The following is a 23,280-nucleotide window of genomic DNA, read 5'->3' on the forward strand; positions in this document are numbered from 1 at the left end:
TTGATAAAATAATCAAGTTAAAGTACCCCTGGTTATTTCCATGGCAAAGACTACGGAGAGCACAAATGTTTGCCTCCTAAGGCCATGTTCCTTAATTATTTTAGACATATAATATCAGATTCCACACACCTCCAAGAGTAGCCAGCAATTTAATGCTAGGACCTATGATGGAGGAGATAGCATTATTACACCTCTGAATTGTCCAGTTAAAAAAAGTGAAATGAAGTGGATAGAATTACCACACAGAGCTTAACAAGTTTTACATTTTTGGAGCAGTTAAAATAAATGAAGTGCCAATGTTAATGCAGGTCCAAATAAAATAAAGAAAATGTGATTTTGACCCCCTTACATTGGAATGCAGAGCCTGGCATCCATCTCAATCTCACCTGCCTCTCAAGTATTTTGACCTTTTTGTTTTTCAGATGACTGAACACTGTTGCCAGGTCCGACCTTCGTTAGGGGACTTATCCATCATAACAGTCCAGATCTGACAATAAACAAACATCTTTAAATCCCCAGGCCATGATGTAATAAATACACAACTCACACAAAACCATTAACCTGTTTTAACGTCAAAATGCCTTTCTTATCAACTCAGTGAGTGAGTTACGGCACAGTATCAACAGTAATACAACAGTTCTAGTCCTGTTAGTTCTGCCCACCTGAAAGATATTATGAAGATACAGAAAAATTCTTCAGTGCTCAAATCTATAGTGAATGCTGCTATGACTAAGGAAAAGAAAAGAAGTCTGTGTTCCTCATGTAAATTTGCTCAGGATGACAGGGCCTGTATGTAGATTTACTTAAACACAGAAGGGTGGAGCTTTATATATGAATATAATTTGGGGAGATATTACTACTTTGTCCCACATTAACTCACCTCTCCACCAAATCTATCATCTGAGACAACTGAAGTGCAATAGATGGTGAGCAGAGAGAGACCCTTTCCATAGCCCTCATCATTACAGAACTCCTCCTGAGGGGTCCTGGCTTGAAGACCTCATTGAGATGCCAACTATGAGCCTTTCTGTTTTGCTGGGCTTTTAACTACTGATGCATTTTAATTCAAAACTGTCTTCACTGGCCATATGAAATGTACGTATGCGTTCTTAACATTTTTAATTTATGCTTCAGATTCTTATTTTGTTGACTGCCCTAAGAACATAAAGGCTTACTTTAGTCCCGTATCCTGTTTCTCCCAATGGCTAGCCAGGTGGAAACACGCTCATCTCCTGCCGTTGTTCCCCCGTAAATATTTCTATGTAGCAGACTCCCCAGCACAGAAATAACACTGGGTCTTCAAGATGGATAGTCTTCAAAGCTTGAAGACTTGGCTCTTCACGCAGGCTTTTGGCTAGGGAGGTTGAAGCCCCTTTTCACTGTTGCCCCATTTTGCTTCTTTGCCTTTACTGTCATATTCTTTCCTGTGTTTTTACTTTGTGAACTGCCCAGAGTTGAGGGGGTCAGGCAGTGAACAAATGTAATAAATGTTATTTATAGTATTTATTAGTAGTATAATAAATATAATAAAAAACAACTAATAGCTTTGATGGACCTGTCCCCCATGAATTTATCTAATCCCCTTTTAAAGCCATTCAACTTAGAGGGCATCCCCGCTGCCGTGTGAGAGAGTATTCCCTGTTGTCTGTTCCAGGTCTTCTTCTGGTCACTTAATTGGAAGAATTCTTCTCCCTACCATGCATGATTTTATACACTTTGAACATTCCCCCCTTTTTCCTAAGCTATGTGTATCAGTATTCTAGCCTTTTCCTCACAAAGGTTTTTGAGTCTCCTCATCATTTTGATGGCCATTTTATGTACTCTTCCAAACTCTACTATACTGGTTTTCAAATGTGGCAACTGGAACTGTAAGCAGTATTCCAGATGTAGATGTGCCACAGATTTATATAAGACTATTATAACGTTGGTAATTTTATTTTCAATCTCTTTCTAATTATCCCTAGTACAGAATATGCCTTTTTCACCATGACGTACACTGAGGTAACTACTAAACTATCCACTATTACCTCAATGTTTTTTTCCTGGTTAGCTACAGATTTCTTAGACCCTACCAAAATATGTCTGAAGTTAAAATATTTTGCCTCAATGAGCATCTCTTTACATTTAATTAAACTGAACTGCAGTCAGGGCATGAATCAATAGTAAGGGTGGGAACCACTGCAGAACAGTGTTCCTCTGTCCATATTTGTTGGGTGGTCTAAAAGGCTATCACTAATAAACAGCACTGCTAAGATAGCAGCAGCAGCAGCATGTACAGTAATACATCCACCCACCCTGACAATCCAGTTCCTAAGGCAGGTGATCCATCAAGATAATGAAAAAAAATTACAGTTCCATATCCTCCTTGATAGCCCATGGTAACAATATTCTCCAAATGTGTCCTGAGTTGTGAAGCTACTTTCTCCAACTTGACCAGAATAATATATTTGAGATGAACCTTCCCCAGGTCTGTCAGATCAAGACCTTGATATTGGGGGACAGAGGGGGACAGAGCAGGGGCAATGAATAGCTACAATGACCCTCAGAGCAACTCAGTGGGAGCAAGAATTCCTAGCAGAGTCCCTCTTACCAGTAAGAATGAAGTTATGGTAGGAAGTGAAGCTGAGAGTAATCTCCCACAGGAGCAAGGACAATATATTTCTGCAGGTATTAGGGAAGCCAACCTACTTAGGAGAAGGAACTCCAACCCCAGTAGCAAACCAACAATTCTGTATTGTGCCCTAGAAAACAAAATGGACACGGCTGCAACATTTGAAGGAATTTGTATGCCAGAGGACGAGAACTCCAGGCTAGAAACATTACTGAGTAATTGAGATGGTATGGCTAGAACAAAGCTACAAGTTACTGTCCTCAGTGATGGTGCAGCTACTGAAAAATGAGCTCCTTGTGTTAGAAAGACACACAGAATAGAGCTAGAAGCAGGAACCAAATGAAACTTGAAATACCAAATTGGAATTTTTAGAGATAAGTGAATATAACTGAATGTAGAATTCAAGGCATAGTTATGAACAGAAAAAAGTGGCAGTGATACTGAAAGAAATAATATTGCTAGGTATTTGCTTGACTATAAACCATATCTATGACAGCCAGTTTGGCATAGTGGTTAGAAACCACAAGACCGTGAGTTCTAGTCCCACCTTAGGCGCAAAGCCAGCTGGGTGACTTTGGGCCAGTCACTTTCTCTCAGCCAAAAACCCTTGCCAAGAAAACTGCAGGGACTCGTCCAGGCAGTCTCCGAGAATCGGACACAAATAAATGGATTAAAAAAAAAACTGTTAGTCGTTATAATACAAGTTGGGTGGTAAAGAAATGTGACAAATAAATAAATAAATAAATTATAATTAGTGAATATTCAGTATCAATTTAACACAAGTATATGAACCTACAAAAAAATGTAATACAGGAAGACATTGAGGAATTCTCTGACAAACTGCAAGAAGTGCTAGATGCAATGTCCAGAAGCACAGTAAGGAGTGGTTAGAATGCAAAAGTTGGAAAAAGGAAAGAACCTAGAATCACAGGAAGATTTGGATTAGATGAATGCAGTAATTCAGGATACAAGATCAGTAAGAGTTTTATGAACTCAGTTCTTTCTCTACTGGCAACAGCTGTTTTCAAGCAACATAACAGCATAGTCTTCACATTGAGATCACTAGCTGGATAATATTGGAATCAACTAAGTTATAAATATTCAACAGTAACCATAGAAAAGGGACGCGGTGGCGCTGCGGGTTAAACCGCTGAGCTGTCGATCGGAAGGTCGGCGGTTCGAAACCGCGCGGCGGGGTGAGCTCCCGTGGCTCGTCCCAGCTCCTGCTCACCTAGCAGTTCGAAAACATGCAAATGTGAGTAGATCAATAGGTACCGCTTCGGCGGGAAGGTAACGGCGTTCCGTGAGTCATGCTGGCCACATGACCCGGAAGTGTCCTATGGACAACGCCGGCTCTAAAGGCTTAGAAACGGAGATGAGCACCGCCCCCTAGAGTCGGACTTGACTGGACTTTACGTCAAGGGAAACCTTTACCTTTACCTTTACCTAACCATAGAAAAGATCTAATAGTGACAAATGAAGAAAAATAGAAATACTATACAGAAACCTTTTACAAACTGAATTGTAGAATGACAGGGAACATCCTGAGAGAGAATATATTCAGGAACTGACTCCAATACAAAGTATGACAGGCGCTGCTAAAATACCCTTTAAATGCTACAAAAGCAGTTGAAGAGCTAACACATCCATTTATGTACATGGAACAAGACTGTATAGCCTAGAGACAGGAAAAATTAGTGTGCATATGGAAGAAGGGAGATGCAAGAGAAAGAACAAATTACTGAACCACTGCACTAATTCCTCCAAATTTTATTTAGGATCATATATAAAGAAGAATAGAGTTCTACATGAAGAAAGAAATGCCAAATGAACAGGCAGGTTTGAGAAAAGATTAGAGATGCAAGATCAGATACTAACATATGATAAAAAAGCAGATTTACCTTTGCTTCACTGATTACCTGACTACTTTGCTTCACTTGGTGGTGGGGATTATACCTGAATGTAGAACATATAAAGGCTAACGGGTGTGCCAGAATACCTGATTAGTCATCTGTGGAACCTTTGCAATGAACAAGAAGCTACTGAAAGAAGTGGTTTGGAGAAACAGAGTCATCCAAAAGAGGGAAGGTCTGAGATATTGTCCCTAAGTCTGTTTTACTTCTTCAGCAAATACTATTTAAGTATGGCAGGACTGAAAGTGATAAGCTTTGGAGATTGAAATATTAACAATTTGAGATATGCAAACATTATTTTATTATCAGAAAATTAAGATAACACAGAAAAGCTCATTATAAATTGAAAAGGAAAATGAAAAATCCAGATCACAGTTAAATATTAAGAAGGCAGAGATAATGTCAGCCTGCATGTGAGCAAACTTACAGTTGATGGTGAGGAAGTGATGTTGGTAGGCAGTTTTGTTTTCTTAGGCTCAATAGATAAAATTGTATGATAAAGGGGAGATTAATCCTAGGGAGGAGGCAATGACAAATGTAGACAAGATCCTAAAGGATAAGGATATTTCCATAACAACAAAGTTAAGAATAATTAAAGCAGTCTAGTGGCAATATCTTCAGGAAAGGATCGTTACCTTGTCGTGGTGCTGGAGCTTGAGCACTTCAATGATGCCATGAGCTAAACCGTGAAGGGCCACCCAAGACGGGAAGGTCATGACAGAGAGGTCAGACTAAATGCGATCCCTGGGGAAGGTAATGGCAACCCACCCCAGGATTCTTGCCGTGAAAACTGAATGGATCAGTACAACCAGAGGAATATCGGTATACCATCGGAAGATGAGACCCCCAGGTTGGAAGATGGTCAAAATGCTACTGGGGAGGAACAGAGGATGAGTTCAACTAGCCCCAGACGTGATGACGCAGCTAGCTCAAAGCCGAAAGGATGGCTAGCGGCCGACGGTGCTGGTGGTGAACGGCGAATCCGATGTTCTAAGGATCAACACACCATTGGAACCTGCAATGTAAGATCTATGAGCCAGAGCAAATTGGATGTGGTTACTGGTGATTGAAGATAGACATTTTGGGCGTCAGTGAACTGAAATGGACTGGAATGGGCCACTTCACATCAAATGACCACCAGATCTACTACTGTGGACAAGAGGACCACAGAAGAAATGGAGTAGCCTTCATAATTAATAGTCAAGTGGCTAAAGCAGTGCTTGGATACAATCCAAAAAACGATAGAATGATCTCAATTCGAATTCAGGGCAAGCCATCTAACATCACAGTGATCCAAATATATGCCCCAACCACAGATGCTGAAGTAGAGCAGTTCTATGAGGATCTGCAGCACCTACTGGACAACACGCCTAAAAAGATGTTATTTTCATCATGGGAGACTGGAATGCTAAGGTGGGCAGTCAAATGACACCTGGAATTACAGGTAAGCATGGCCTGGGAGAACAAAACGAAGCAGGACATAGGCTGATAGAATTTTGCCAAGACAATTCACTCTGCATAACAAACACTCTCTTCCAACAACCGAAGAGACGGTTTTATACATGGACTTCACCAGATGGACAACACCGAAATCAGATTGACTACATCCTTTGCAGACAAAGGTGGCGGACATCTATACAGTCGGTAAAAACAAGACCCGGAGCTGAATGTAGTTCAGATCATGAACTTCTTATTGCACAATTTAGGATCAGACTAAAGAGATTAGGGAAGACCCACAGATCAGCTAGATATCAGCTCACTAATATTCCTAAGGAATATGCAGTGGAGGTGAAGAACAGATTTAAGGGACTGGACTTAGTAGAGAGGGTCCCAGAAGAACTATGGACAGAAGTTTGCAACATTGCTCAGGAGGCGGCAACAAAATACATCCCAAAGAAAGAGAAAACCAAGAAGGCAAAATGGCTGTCTGCTGTGACACTAGAAGTAGGCCAAGAAAGAAGGAAAGCAAAAAGCAACAGCGATAGGGGGAGATATGCCCAATTAAATGCAAAACTCCAGAGGTTAGCCAGAAGAGATAAGGAATTATTTTTAAACAAGCAATGCGCGGAAGTGGAAGAAGACAATAGAATAGGAAGGACAAGAGACCTCTTCCAAAAAATTAGAAACATTGGAGGTAAATTCCAGGCAAAAATGGGTATAATCAAAAACAAAGATGGCAAGGACCTAACAGAAGAAGAAGAGATCAAGAAAAGGTGGCAAGAATATACGGAAGACCTGTATAGGAAGGATAACAATATCGGGGATAGCTTTGATGGTGTGGTCAGTGAGCTAGAGCCAGACATCCTGAAGAGTGAGGTTGAATGGGCCTTAAGAAGCATTGCTAATAACAAGGCAGCAGAAGACGACGGCATCCCAGCTGAACTGTTCAAAAGCAAGATGATGCTGTCAAGGTAATGCATGCTATATGCCAGCAAATTTGGAAAACACAAGAATGGCCATCAGACTGGAAAAAATCAACTTATATCCCCATACCAAAAAAGGGAAACACGAAAGAATGTTCAAACTATCGAACAGTGGCACCATTTCACATGCCAGTAAGGTAATGCTCAAGATCCTGCAAGGCAGACTTCAGCAATTCATGGAGCGAGAATTGCCAGATGTGCAAGCTGGATTTAGAAAAGGCAGAGGAACTAGGGACCAAATTGCCAATATCCACTGGATCATGGAAAAAGCCAGGGAGTTTCAGAAAAACATCTATTTCTGTTTTATTGACTATTCTAAAGCCTTTGACTGTGTGGACCATAACAAATTGTGGCAAGTTCTTAGTGGTATGGGGATACCAAGTCATCTTGTCTGCCTCCTGAAGAATCTGTATAACGACCAAGTAGCAACAGTAAGAACAGACCACGGAACAACAGACTGGTTTAAGATTGGGAAAGGAGTACGGCAGGGCTGTATACTCTCACCCTACCTATTCAACTTGTACACAGAACACATCATGCGACAAGCTGGGGTTGAGGAATCCAAGGCTGGAGTTAAAATCGCTGGAAGAAACATTAACAATCTCAGATATGCAGATGATACCACTTTGATGGCTGAAAGCAAAGAGGAGCTGAGGAGCCTTATGATGAAGGTGAAAGAAGAAAGTGCAAAAGCTGGCTTGCAGCTAAACCTCAACAAAACCAACATGATGGCAACCAGCTTGACTGATCACTGGCAAATAGAGGGAGAAAATGTAGAAGCAGTGAAAGACTTTGTATTTCTAGGTGTGAAGATTACTGCAGATGCTGACTGCAGTCAGGAAATCAGAAGACGCTTAATCCTTGGGAGAAGAGCAATGACAAATCTCGATAAAATAGTTAAGAGCAGAGACATCACACTGACAACAAAGGTCTGCATAGTTAAAGCAATGGTGTTCCCCGTAGTAACATATGGCTGTGAGACCTGGACCATAAGGAAGGCTGAGAGAAGGAAAATCGATGCTTTTGAACTGTGGTGTTGGAGGAAACTTCTGAGAGTGCCTTGGACTGCAAGAAGATCAAACCAGTCCATCCTCCAGGAAATAAAGCCAGACTGCTCACTTGAGGGAATGATATTCAAGGCAAAACTGAAATACGTTGGCCACATAATGAGAAGACAGGACACCCTGGAGAAGATGCTGATGCTAGGGAGAGTGGAGGGCAAAAGGAAGAGGGGCCGACCAAGGGCAAGGTGGATGGATGATATTCTAGAGGTGACGGACTCATCCCTGGGGGAGCTGGGGGTGTTGACTGACAGGAAGCTCTGGTGTGGGCTGGTCCATGAAGTCACGAAGAGTTGGAAGCAACTAAACGAATAAACAACAACAAAAAGTGGCAATATATATCTGTGAAAGCTGGACACTGAGAAAGAACAGAAAAAAATAATTTGAATGATGGATTTGCAGATGGTCACTATGCGCATCAGACTGCAGTAAGAACCTGTCAGCAGTCAGTCCTAAACAACCACAATAACAAGCTGACCACCACTGAGTAAGCAAAAACTATTATATTTTAGACAGATGATGAGAACAGATGATGGACTAGAAAAATCATACTTAGCGAGCTTGGGGGAAGCAGAAGGAAAAAACAATGGATGAACTGGATGAACAGGATCAAAGAGATTACTAAGCAGACTTTGGGAGAGATTCAGTATCATGAGAATTTGTTCATACAGACACAAGAGTTGAACCCAACTCAATTACACTTAACTAACTATAGTTGCTTCTCCTGGTCATTTAGTACAGTACAGGTAATCTAATTTATTTTAGACAAAATTGCAAAATAGAATTTCTCAATGGATTTTGAACAGAAAATACATCAGCAAAATGATGGGGAAAAGTCTACTACCATTGTCCGACCTATTCACAATTCAGCCTTCAAACCCTGCTGTACCTTTTACACATTGTTTTCTCAGTGTTCTTGGAAAGCCATTTTTCAGGACAAAGATTCCATAAAAAAGTATGTTTAAAAACTTCTGCTAAGCAATTTAACACATAATTCCTTTGTAACAGTTATAACACTGAAATAAAGTTATTTATTACTTAGAACCAACGCTGAAACTAAGGTTACCTTCTCCCGCATATTACTAATAATTTTGCTATAATGTTACTGTGTGTGTGTGTGTGTGTGTGTGTGTATAGTGGTGGAATTAGGATTTCATTTTACCTTTCATTGTTTTTAGACTTTCAAGTAAACTTCCTACTTCAAATTATTTTACCCATTATTGTTGCATTTATATTAAAAACTATTTTTAACTGTTAGTAATTAAAGAAAATTAGTTTCTCTCAGTATTTACTTCAGCACACAGCGCAACTTCATGCATAGCTTTTATTGCTTACAAGTTTCCACAGCTGTTGATTCACATTTGCAAATTAAGAAAACAAATTGTAATATATGTCACTGTCTGCATAATATCAGCAGGCAAAACAGATATATCCTTGACATTCTTTAAATATTAAATATTTGTTTTTAAAATACAGACGATACCTCTTAGCATTAAAATTACCTGGGCATTTTAATTTATAATTTACAATCTGTAAATGAAGCAAAATGTGCATTTATATAAAATCAATCATTCGGAATGACTGACCTTTACTAAGTCCTTCCCAAAACTGCCCACAAAGTCACACCGAAACAACAAATATAACAGCAGCGAGACCAGACTTATTTTAAACATTAGCAGTTTACTTCTGCTGAAGAAAGCAAGCAAGAACCAGAAAATTGTGATTGGCTGCTGTGGCGACTGGTGTGAACCAACTGCCTCAGTCCACCTTCAGCCTGAGTGCATCTGGAGAAGAGAGGCTCACCAGTTCCTTCCATAACTGGTACCACTGTCCTAATCTCTCTTATTTTAGGAAATGTTTTCTAGCATTTAACTGGAATTTGCCTTCTTATAACTTAAGGTCATTATTCTGTGGCTGCAGTTTTAAGATGATAAGAAGATACCTTATCTTCTTCTGAGTGATGTCCTTTCAAGTTCTACTGAAGTCCAATCATATCCTGCTCAGTTGAGTTTTTCAAGGCTAAACACACCTAGTATTTTCAGTCTCTCCCTGTAAGATTTAGCTTCCAGTCCCACTGTCAACCCTATTGCTCTTCTTTGCACCTGTTTTTAGTTTCTCTTAATTCTCCTTAAACTGTAGTGCCCTGAATTTGACACTGTATTCAAGATAAGGTCTCAGTAACACAGAATAAAATGAAATGTGCACTTTCCATAATCTGGAAAATATCCTTTTAATGATGTATCTGAAAAGTGCAGCTTTAGCCTTCACATCATAGTATTGGCTTACATGTAGGTTGTGATTTACTGTAATTCCATGGTCCATTTGTCCCATTACCAAGCCAAGTATCTTCCATCTTAATCATACATATTGAGCTTATTTTTCTTAAGTGAGTAAATCTGTATTTCTCTCTACTAAGCTTCATTTAATTATTTTCAGCAGACTTCTCTAATTCAACAAGAGTGTTTTCAATTTTGTTTCTGCCTTCTAGAATACTAGCTATCTCACTCAGTTTTCTGCAAATTTATAAGCATCCACCTCCTTATTCAAAACTTCATGAATCTGTTGAAGAACACCAGGCTTAGAACTGAGCTCCACGGCATCCCACTGAAATGTCTCTCCAGTTTGAAATGGAACTACTGGTGAGTGCTCTCTGAATATGATTTTCAAGCCAGGAGAGCAGTCATACTTGGATATCTCCATCCATCTCAGAATATCATGGAGTACTCTACAAACCACTTAGGTAAAGTCAAGATAAGTCCACATCATTCCAAAATCCCAGTAAAAAATTAAAGTATCATTAATCAGATAAGTCTTGCTCTTCACAAATTTTGGGGAGGAGGGGGAGGGCTGTCAGAGGTGTGAAGGAGGGAAACCTGTTTTTTATCAATTCTATTATATATGTACTGGTCTAGATCCAAGTCTGGATATAAATGTTTCCTAATCAATTTATGAAAATAGGAATGTAAAAGTTCTTAGAACCAATGACAATATATTAATTCTGGGAACTCACAAAACAGCTTTGCTAGCATATAAAGGAAGATTATAGTGGAATTCATCTGGAACACAGGTTATTCTATGAACCTTTGACAGGCCTCTCAAGCTTTTGTATTTGTATTTTTGTGCAGTTTCTATCTGCTTCAGCTTCACTGTGTGTACCTTTGTCCATTCTGTCTTTTCTCAAAGCATTTAGGCTCAAAGCAACTGTTCTATTTTTTATTTTATTCAGCATCAAAACCCTCTTTGAACTTTCTTTGTAGCAACAGCCTCTCTTCCTCCACTCTAGAACTGACAGACAAATGTAGACTTCAAGAAAGGGTCTTTTTCTACATCACTGAAGAGCCAATGAAAGTTCTTACAAGCCTTCTTTTGCTACCTGCTTCATTGCCAAGAGTGCATTCATACGGAATATTTCTTACAGGATATTCTTTTGATGCTATATCAGAAACTAAGGAGCGGCACTTCAGTAGAGGAAAAAAAGAGGGTTGCTGAAAAGAAAATTATTTTTCTTCTTGATATATACTGCCAAGAAGGCCTTGCCATGAAAGTATTTCATATTGTTGGTACCTATAAAACAAGCAAGCAAATATATGGTCACAGGATCATCCTTGGAATAATAAAAATGTTCCAAAGATTAAAATGACAAACTTGTCATTTACAATATTTCATCGTTCAGTGGGGCAACTCATTAAAAAGTAAGAGAAAATCAGAATGAACCTGAGAGTAGAATTACAGTACTATTTCTCATGCAGTTTCTGAAGAAACACAACCAGCTAGATTCTGGTAATTAGTTTCATGTGTTATTCCACCTGATGCATAAAATTTTCTAGCAAGAGAAATGTCCATGCCTTTTCAGTTGGGTCCTCAGTATAAAAACAGTGCTCTATTTTGGGTTGCCTCTGTCAGAAAGGGACTGTATACATACAGGACAGAACAGATAGGTCTGTGCCCTCCCTTGGAACTGCAGAATTTAGAAGAAGCATTCTATCGAAGAGTGGCTATATTGTTTTCCTGGAATCTGCTTTAAAATGTTATAATGTTTACTGCTGCTGATAGACCTGAACATAAGCTTTTAAAATTCCAAATTTATTAAAATATTATGTTTTGCATACATGACTTCAGAAATGTTCTCAGAGAACCATTGCTTCTTGCCTGCCTTACAGAAGTAGTCAGAAAATTAGAGGAATGCTACTAAGAACCATCACCAGAAGCCCTTGAACAAGCTGTAAAGCTCAAACCTTCTTCTCTATCTCACCAAAAATTCTTACAAAAACCTGGAGTCACTTTTAGCTTTATATAATAATGCTTAAATAAATGTGTAAAAATGAACTAACAGTTTGGGAGAAAAACCTTCCATATATATTTAAGTCAATGACTATATTTCCATTTACAAATCTCCTATGACCGACCTAGCTACCTAGCTACCTTCCTTCCTTCCTCCCTCCCTCCCTCCTTCTTTCCTTCCTGTCTTTGTATACCCTATGAAACAAAACATACATATCTGTAAAAGCAATTTACTTTCTAAAGAACAAATTAAACATCACATTGACATCTTTATATTTATTAAAAATAATTATCAACCCCTGGAAAAAAACATGTTTTAAAGAGTAACTAAACAGGTAGTATTGACTAACTATCTATTTATCTTACATACAAACTGCTCCTATTTGTAAGACACAGGGGACGCGGTGGCGCTGCGGGTTAAACCGCTGAGCTGCCGATCGGAAGGTCGGCGGTTCGAAACCGCGCGGCGGGGTGAGCTCCCGTTGCTCGTCCCAGCTCCTGCTCACCTAGCAGTTCGAAAACATGCAAATGTGAGTAGATCAATAGGTACTGCTTCGGCGGGAAGGTAACGGCGTTCCGAGTCGTCATGCTGGCCACATGACCCGGAAGTGTCTATGACAACGCCGGCTCCAAGGCTTAGAAATGGAGATGAGCACCGCCCCCTAGAGTCGGACACGACTGGACTTTACATCAAGGGAAACCTTTACCTTTACCTTTTATTTGTAAGACACTGGGAGTGTACAACAATGGAAGAATAAGCATAACCAAGATGAATGCCCACAATCACTCTTTTTATTGCCTTACAAAATGCAAGAAGATAAGGGCTTAAACACATAACTGGGTGAATTGTCTTCCAAAGCACGAGGGGTGGGCACCACAGAGAAGGCCTAGCCTTTGCCCTATGTATTTCCACTAGGGAAAGTATTCTTTTCATACCTTCTTGAAATCTTCAGACCAAACAGGAAGATTCAGTTTTGGCCATATAGCGCCTGATGAATTAAAGCCTTTATTGTATAGGGCTTTATAGGTGACAACCAGCACTTTGAAGTGATCCTGGAAGCCTACCGGTAACCAGTGTAGCAACCTTGAAACCCTGCAACAGCAGGGTTGCCCTGCCAAAGTCTAGCTGCTACATACTGGCCAAGTTTCCACATCCAAATAATCTCCAAAGGCAGCCCCACCTAGGGAAGATACAGCAGTCCAACTGCGTTGGTGATCAAGATTTGAGTTACCGTTACAAGGGCATTCAAGGACAGATAGGATCATACATTAAAATGCCACATGATAAACCACAGTTTATCATCAAAAATCTTCAAAGTGACTTTCATAAGCAAGGCACAATTTAAAATGTGATATTTAGCCAATTCATTGACTAGAGTAAATAAATCTGCACTTATTTAAAGAGATTTTAAAATTTTATATATAATTATTATCACTGACCCTGAATTTAAAAAATTCAGGGTGGCAGCTGACTTTTTAAAAAGAGGGGTATGCTTTCTTTAGACAGATGTGCAAGTATTTGGATCCAAAGCAGGAAAGGTGCCTTGGTTCTGGCATGGCCACATTAGGTGTACATATCTCCTTAAAGAAAACATACTGAAGGATCCCTTACTGCACACCACAATTTATTTATCTATAAGCCAGAATGCTTTTGCTGCTGCCAAATATGCATGTTTTATCTAAACATGAAAAAGAATACTGTTTTATTCAAAGCAATGTTATTCATATGTAAATTAGAGCATTAATCAAAACATACTTTAATTCACTTTCTTTCATGGGGTGAGGTCTCTAATAATATGGCAGAGGGATTTATAATTCAAGGGGAAACAATCCAAATTCTTAGGAAGATGTAAAACAGCACTGTAAATTCCAACCATGGCCCAGAAAAGCAGCTTGACCAGAGAATAAATGTTACCGTTATATGACTTTAACTGTCTTCCTGGCTTAAAGATATAAATATTAGATTGCATGTAAGTTTTGCAAATTTTACCCTGCATATTCAAGACTTCCATAGCACATCCAATACTTGCTACATTTTTGTATAATTGATAAAACAGGCACTATACCATATCAGGAAACAGTAAGAATCAGTACCACATAATTGCAATAAAAAAAAAGACACTCTCTCCCAGCGAAAAAATCCTGAAGTCAATAAAAAGCATGTTATGGAAAAAGTATTTTCTGTGTTCCTAGGACCAATGTAAAGTTACCAGTTTTAATTTATCCTTAAAGATATTTCATCCTCTCCACTCCCCCAACCTCAGTAACATCTTTATGTTATCTCACCAGAATATATGTATACCTAATTTATACATTAAAAAGAATATATAAATCTATTGCAACTGTGTTCACATTTACCTAAAACCAATGCATTTAAAACAGGTTAATCTACTGGGCCAAAATCTTTAAGGCAAATCTAAATGCAGAAACCACTTAAAGGACTTGTTTTAAAGAAAGAGTTCCTTGCTTGCAAGTCTAGGAGCTGGGAAGAAAAAGGACTACTTGGTTCTCTGGAGGCCTACATTTTGCTAGTGAAATACACCACCTCCCACTTTGTTTTTGTTGATTTTATCGTCTAAATTAATAATTGCAAAACATGTTTCATATGGACAAAAATGTATTTTGAAATACGATAGAAATCTCATCACTGCATTTAGTGATGTCTTCAGCACTTATTTCATATATGAGAAAAAAATATGAGAATTTAGATTTTACTTTATTTTAGAGAACATATAATCTTAATTATTTTAAAACTCACTTTTGTGCTCCCTGAGACAACAGCTTTGTCCACGTTCACTGGCAGCTGCTCTTCAGTCTGGCAAACTTCCAGTGACCATTCCGCACAGCGGTGATGAGCCCAGCAATAGCCTGATACATGATGTTGGCAAATTAATCAATTAGTTTGACAGCTTTTGCCAAATAATATCTAACTTTCAGCTTCAAAGGGAAAAGACAAAAGCACCAATGTATGATAGATACTAACAGAGAGACAAATGGCATTACTTGATCTTATCAGAAATTCAAATTAGTTTGACATTATGAACTAATGTTATAATCTTATATGAGAATTTCTGTATCTTTGAGATCTTGGCAAATTCATGAATTCTTACGTATATTACTAACATATGACATGGAGATGCTTCTGAGTAATATAGACAAGGCTCTAGTTATGGTACAACAAAGCACTTCTCTTTTTGCCTGATTGTGTAGTCCCTAATCTGAATTGGTTTCTGAACTGAAATCATTAATATCACATCCGTAAGGTCTCTCTCTTAATTAATACATTGTCTCCATACCAGCTAATCTTACGTTATCCTCCAGATATTTCATAGCTTTGCTTCTGGCTTACTTCGTAAGGCAAACAGAGAAAAAGAGCAATTGTTTAATGCCTCATTCAAATGTTGATGAATCATGATTTTTCATTTGAACCGCTAGTGTTATGCTTTACATCACTTATCCATGTAAGCAACTTTAGGAGGACCCTGTCCTTAAAGGTGGCTGTTATATACTAAAAGTCAAAGAAGTAAGTAGGTAAATTTTATTTCTAGTTGCCTTACTATCTACACCCATTCAGTTGTGAAATTGTGAGTTATGTCAGTTGCTGAGCTATCTCCTCACAGCCTCTTCTTCAAAGGTCTTGCTAGACTGGGACAATCAGTTACCAGAGGGTCACGACGTTTTTTGCTATCTCATGCATATCTGCTCACCCTCAACCCTGCAAAAAGGTCTACCTAATTATTTATTTGTCACCGTGAAAAGTAAGTCTAAGAAGCTGCTATGAAAGGAATCGGATGTAAATTGGGCATTCCGATATGATAAACATTTGTCTATTATATTTAAGTGTCATAGCTCAGTTCTACTTATACTTGCTAAAAGTTCTAGATGTCAGTCCTACCATGCTCTATTAACGGAGATAGCAGGCTTAGAAAGGCCCTTTTACAGCCTAGGGAGCCAGTCCAACTTGGACCAATGATTAATGCAAGGCAGACTTAAAATATTTACACAGAAAAACTGCAAGAAAAATGAAACATTACAGTGAGTTGAACAGTGCACAGTTTAAAATTTTAAACAGAAACTTTACCTAAGTATTTCACAAGGTTCATTGGGATCCTAAGGCTGGATCTTGCAACATGTACTCATACTCAAGTTGACTAGCAATTCTGTATAAGAATGAGTCATCCTTAAAACCTCATATGGCTACAATGATAGCAAAATAGTATGACTAGTTTTTCTTTTAAAAGAGAAAGAGATTGCCCCTTCAAAAAGGCAAAAATAAATAAAACTAGAAGAGTCAGTACAATATGCAATGTTTTAAATGAGTTAAATGATGTCTAGTTAAGAATATGTGAAACAATACACTACCTGTTGGCTCAAATAAGGCTTGGACATCAATGTCATCTGGTAAGCCAACCATTCTGAGTTCATCCCAGACTTTGACTACCTGATCATCAGGAGTAGCTCGCGTGCTTATACGTGTACAAGTTGTTATATTCTGCTCTCTGCATAGAGTACAAGAAATGTTTATATAATTAATGCTGACACAGTATGTATTTTACATATTAACAAAAAAGTAAAATATTTTAGGCAATAAAGAAATAACTGTATGATTTTTAAAAGTTTGATTCAAGCATGATTGCACTTCTGATTCACTTGTTTCTTTACTGTGAATTACCGACTCGTTTTTTCCAAATAAACCCAGCACTGGATTATTCTTGGAGAACTTTAATGTATGTAATTTAGGTGATCTTTCATGAGTGAATTGAACTTTATTCTGAACAAACGAAGTCTCCTCAATACACCTGTTAAAAAGATGATTTGGAATGAAGAAAAAAGGGCAACAGCATGGAGTAAAGAGACAGAAAAGAAATAAATCCTACATTTTCCTCTGTCTCGGTAGACTGAAATTATATTTCTGCCTCACAGCATGCAACATGAAATGGTAACTTCACTTAGCAGAAATCAATTTCATGTAGAATAAAGACAACTGAGGGTCCCAGAACTAACAAGTGTGACTCCAACTCGTACCTGTGCAGAGAAGTGATGCTGACTAAATTCTCCTGGGTCACATATTAACTTCAAGGGCAACTGCTTCTGCTTGGGGGAAATCATTTTTTTCATGGCCTCACTGGGCTTTCTGTTTTAAGTGTTCTCAGCATGACAAGACAACAGAGAAAGGGACATTTTCTTTCAATATGCTGTTATCAGCCCTTTCAGATAGACCAGACTAGGAAACCAAAGTTATGAATGCCGATAGTACTTTTATTATAAGGTTACAATAGCAGAACCTTGCAAGTCTGAATATGCTTCCCCCCTCCCTCCCTTTATCTTTGTGAGAACTAAGGAGTGTCAAGTCTGAAATGCTTTCTCAAATTACATTTCTGCCTTGGATTTAATTTTTTTTATATGACTGTTGTCTTGGTTGCCTCTTCTTCCTGCTCACGGTTATTCCTACTGCCCATTACAGCTGTCCACAACTCTTTGCTTTAACCGTAACTTGCAAAGAACAAGTGAAAAGGGGGAGTGTCTTTCAGGTATGTCAAGCTTTGGGAACAGTGCCAGATATTTTATATTCTTTAAATTGTTTGAATTTTGGAAAAGAAAACTCAAAACTTTTCCATACTAATCCAACTAGAGCTTCAGGGACTTTTATATTTATATATATATATATATATATCGTAGAGCTCACCCTCTGGAACACCACACCCTCTGAGATCAGATTGGCCCCAACCCTGCCTTTCATAAAGCACTGAAGACCTTCATGTGCTCCAGGGCCTGGAGTAAGAAGGTTAGATTGCCTATTGGGAGGTCCCTGTCAATTGTTTTGTTGTGTTTATCCTCAGTGACCACTGTTGGCTTTTTATTCTTTGCCAATGGTGGCCACATAAATCAAATAAATAAATAATATCTAGCACAAAAACCTCTTCAGCAAAGGATCATTACCTTGTCGTGGTGCTGGAGCTTGAGCACCTCAATGATGCCATGAGCTAAACAGTGAAGGGCCACCCAAGACGGAAAGGTCATGACAGAGAGGTCAGACTAAATGCGATCCCTGGGGAAGGTAATGGCAACCTACCCCAGGATTCTTGCCGTGAAAACTAAATGGATCAGTACCACCAGAGATATGTCGGTATACCATCGGAAGATGAGACCCCCAGGTCGGAAGATGGTCAAAATGCTACTGGGGAGGAACAGAGGATGAGTTCAACTAGCCCCAGACGTGATGATGCAGCTAGCTGGAATGGGCCATTTCACATCAAATGACGACCAGATCTACTACTGTGGACAAGAGGACCACAGATGAAATGGAGTAGCCTTCATAATTAATAGTCAAGTGGCTAAAGCAGTGCTTGGATACAACCCAAAAAACGATAGAATGATCTCAATTCGAATTCAGGGCAAGCCATCTAACATCACAGTGATCCAAATATACGCCCCAACCACAGATGCTGAACAAGCTGAAGTAGAGCAGTTCTATGAGGATCTGCAGCACCTACTGGACAACACGCCTAAAAGAGATGTTATTTTCGTCACAGGAGACTGGAATGCTAAGGTGGGCAGTCAAATGACACCTGGAATTACAGGTAAGCATGGCCTGGGAGAACAAAACGAAGCAGGACATAGGCTGATAGAATTTTGCCAAGACAATTCACTCTGCATAACAAACACTCTCTTCCAACAACCTAAGAGACGGCTTTATACATGAACTTCACCAGATGGACAACACCGAAATCAGATTGACTACATCCTTTGCAGACAAAGGTGGCAGACATCTATACAGTCGGTAAAAACAAGACCCGGAGCTGACTGTAGTTCAGATCACGAACTTCTTCTTGCATAATTTAGGATCAGACTAAAGAGATTAGGGAAGACCCACAGATCAGCTAGATATCAGCTCACTAATATTCCTAAGGAATATGCAGTGGAGGTGAAGAATAGATTTAAGGGACTGGACTTAGTAGACAGGGTCCTGGAAGAACTATGGACAGAAGTTCGCAACGTTGTTCAGGAGGCGGCAACAAAATACATCCCAAAGAAAGAGAAAACCAAGAAGGCAAAATGGCTGTCTGCTGAGACACTAGAAGTAGCCCAAGAAAGAAGGAAAGCAAAAGGCAACAGCGATAGGGGGAGATATGCCCAATTAAATGCAAAATTCCAGAGGTTAGCCAGAAGAGATAAGGAATTATTTTTAAACAAGCAATGCGCGGAAGTGGAAGAAGACAATAGAATAGGAAGGACAAGAGACCTCTTCCAGAAAATTAGAAACATTGGAGGTAAATTCCAGGCCAAAATGGGTATGATCAAAAACAAAGATGGCAAGGACCTAACAGAAGAAGAAGAAGAGATCAAGAAAAGGTGGCAAGAATATACGGAAGACCTGTATAGGAAGGATAACAATATCGGGGATAGCTTTGATGGTGTGGTCAGTGAGCTAGAGCCAGACATCCTGAAGAGTGAGGTTGAATGGGCCTTAAGAAGCATTGCTAATAACAAGGCAGCAGGAGACGACGGCATCCCAGCTGAACTGTTCAAAATCTTGCAAGATGATGCTGTCAAGGTAATGCATGCTATATGCCAGCAAATTTGGAAAACACAAGAATGGCCATCAGACTGGAAAAAATCAACTTATATCCCCATACCAAAAAAGGGAAACACCAAAGAATGTTCAAACTATCGAACAGTGGCACTCATTTCACATGCTAGTAAGGTAATGCTCAAGATCCTGCAAGGTAGACTTCAGCAATTCATGGAGCGAGAATTGCCAGATGTACAAGCTGGGTTTAGAAAAGGCAGAGGAACTAGGGACCAAATTGCCAATATCCGCTGGATCATGGAAAAAGCCAGGGAGTTTCAGAAAAACATCTATTTCTGTTTTATTGACTATTCTAAAGCCTTTGACTGTGTGGACCAGAACAAATTGTGGCAAGTTCTTAGTGGTATGGGGATACCAAGTCATCTTGTATGCCTCCTGAAGAATCTATATAACGACCAAGTAGCAACAGTAAGAACAGACCACGGAACGGACTGGTTTAAGATTGGGAAAGGAGTACGGCAGGGCTGTATACTCTCACCCTACCTATTCAACTTGTACGCAGAACACATCATGCGACAAGCTGGCCTTGAGGAATCCAAGGCTGGAGTTAAAATCGCTGGAAGAAACATTAACAATCTCAGATATGCAGATGATACCACTTTGATGGCTGAAAGCGAAGAGGAACTGAGGAGCTTTATGATGAAGGTGAAAGAAGAAAGTGCAAAAGCTGGCTTGCAGCTAAACCTCAACAAAACCAACATGATGGCAACCAGCTTGACTGATCACTGGCAAAATAGAGGGAGAAAATGTAGAAGCAGTGAAAGACTTTGTATTTCTAGGTGCGAAGATTACTGCAGATGCTGACTGCAGTCAGGAAATCAGAAGACGCTTAATCCTTGGGAGAAGAGCAATGACAAATCTCGATAAAATAGTTAAGAGCAGAGACATCACACTGACAACAAAGGTCCACATAGTTAAAGCAATGGTGTTCCCCGTAGTTCCCCGTAACCTGCGAGAGCTGGACCATAAGGAAGGCTGAGAGAAGGAAGATCGATGCTTTGGAACTGTGGTGTTGGAGGAAAATTCTGAGAGTGCCTTGGACTGCAAGAAGATCCAACCAGTCCATCCTCCAGGAAATAAAGCCAGACTGCTCAGTTGAGGGAACGATATGAAAGGCCAAACTGAAATACTTTGGCCACATAATGAGAAGACAGGACAGCCTGGAGAAGATGCTGAGTGGAGGGCAAAAGGAAGAGGGGCTGACCAAGGGCAAGGTGGATGGATGATATTCTAGAGGTGACGGACTCGTCCCTGGGGGAGCTGGGGGTGTTGACTGACAGGAAGCTCTGGTGTGGGCTGGTCCATGAAGTCACGAAGAGTCGGAAGCGACTAAATGAATAAACAACAACAAAGCACAAAAACCTAAACGTTGCCTATGATGAAAAATGCTTTCCTCATATGTTTCACAGAAAGCTAAGGATTCCAAATTTAAAAAAAACAAGGAGCTACAAACAAGTTCAAGTTAGATTATCAAGAGTTGCATAAACATTCCTAGAGAAGTCTCTGTGGAACAACTGCAGAAGCAAAAAACGTTAGGACTGGAATAAATTTATGAAGACTTTTTCTCTTCTGACTGTAGAGAATATGGGCAATGACTTTGACAGAAATATGCAAGAATTGTTACATAAGGAAAGAGGGTTTGAAATACTCTTTAAGTCCTGAGAAGCAAGGTAGTTTTTGGAAGCGTATCAGGTAGGTCCTTCCTGATTCACTGGGATATAAGAAAGAGGAACAGTAAAGCACTATTGGGCTTGCAAGACTGACGTCAGCCCCAGTAGGTAGACCAGACCAGAAAATCAACTCCATGGGAAGACTAGAACTATACTTTTTTGAGATAGGCTATACTATCAGAATCTTACAAGTCTGATGGTCCTTTACGTCCCATCCTTCTAATACATCATGTAATGGTTCTTTCATATTTCTGTCAAGGTCATCTCCCTTATTTTCTAGAACAATTATGTTTATTATTACACTAAAATTGATTATTGATTCATTTCATTTGACTACATATAAATAATTCGCATTTCAATTTTAGACAATAGAAAATACTTGAGCACAAACTACATGTATGGAAAAACAAAAGTGTAATTGATCTGAAATGCGACAAGAGACAATCAAATTGTTAATACTTATCAGGAATATGCTCTAATTATATTTAATGTGATTGGAAATTTCACCTCTGTCCATTTAAAACATTTGAGATACTTCAAAAATCCATTTTTGGTTTGATGACATCTAATTGAAAGCAAGGACATGTTGATAACTTAGCAATTTTATCTATGCAGAATAAATCAACTTTTTACTTAAAAAGTTTCTGTATTTAAAACTGATGCAAAATAAGGAAAAATAAATTACAGATATTCAAATAAGAACCTAGAGGACTTTCAGTATGATAAAATATTATCATCTAGACTCTCCTTAAAACAATCCACCTTAAGTCTGTCCAAAATACTTTTTTTTTCATTGTTCTTGTTTCATTTCCTACTTTGCTGCCTTATCTGACTGGCAGCAGCCCAGGAATTACCACCAATAAGGGAACTCCAGCAAACAATCCCTTTAGGAGCTAAACTTGGAGACCAGCCAGAATGGCACTAGGGTATGATGGCATCACTGTCCTCAGGGACAGAGCTTGTTAGCTATTCCAAGTAAATTAATGTTGCACTTTCCCATAAGCTACAAAAACCTTGATTAATCAGCCTGAGACTCTTTTAATGTAATTTCATGAACATTTTTTCAACATACATGCGCATCATTCAAGCTCTCAAAAAATAGCTACTATAAAATGCTCCATAGGCATAGATAGTATTAAATAAATGCAAAAATGATCAATAGTGACAAATTTTATTTATTTAATTTATTCATTCAATTTATATTGCCGCCCATCTCAAACTAGTGACTCTGGGCGGCTAACAATAAAAATAGTCATAATATAAAACAATAAAAACAGTAACAAAAATTAAATATAAATATAAATACAGCCAAGCGACCTTAAAAGCCACGGTGTTAACATAACCATGAAACCCACACTCGGGGCCCCAGGCCCGAGCACAAAGCCATGTCTTCAAGGCCTTCCAAAAAGCCAACAGGGTCAGGGCCATCCTAATATCAGGAGGGAGGATGTTCCAGAGGGCAGCCGCCACAGCAGAAAAGGCTGCTAGTCCCTGCCAGCCGACATTCTTTGGCTGACAGGACCCGGAGCATGCTCATCCTGCTGGACTGGATTGGATGGGCAGAACTAACTGGGAAAAGATGGTCCCTAAGGTAACCCGGTCACAAGCCATGAAGGGCTCTAGAAAGTCATCATTTCAAATATTCTTATGGAAGCCCATTAAGCCGACAGAACTGCTTGCCAGCTGTGCATGCTATCTATGTATCCTACCTTTCCAAGGATTACAGAATT

At 39.2% G+C, this 23,280-nt stretch overlaps 1 protein-coding gene across 7 annotated transcripts in view; it reads right to left on the reverse strand.

The window, feature by feature from the left end:
- Positions 1–23,280, reverse strand: part of KMT2C (lysine methyltransferase 2C) — a 151,815-nt gene that overhangs the window by 85,562 nt on the left and 42,973 nt on the right. For all 7 annotated transcript variants that reach the window (XM_063303356.1, XM_063303354.1, XM_063303355.1 and 4 more), the window contains exons 5-6: positions 16,652–16,788; positions 15,048–15,157 (exon numbers count right to left, since the gene is read on the reverse strand). In XM_063303356.1, coding sequence (XP_063159426.1) covers positions 15,048–15,157; positions 16,652–16,788 — 247 coding nt within the window. The remainder of the gene's footprint in view (positions 1–15,047; positions 15,158–16,651; positions 16,789–23,280) is intronic.

The sequence above is a fragment of the Candoia aspera genome, chromosome 4 (genome assembly GCF_035149785.1).
Source record: "Candoia aspera isolate rCanAsp1 chromosome 4, rCanAsp1.hap2, whole genome shotgun sequence".
Taxonomy (NCBI): Eukaryota; Metazoa; Chordata; class Lepidosauria; order Squamata; family Boidae; genus Candoia; species Candoia aspera.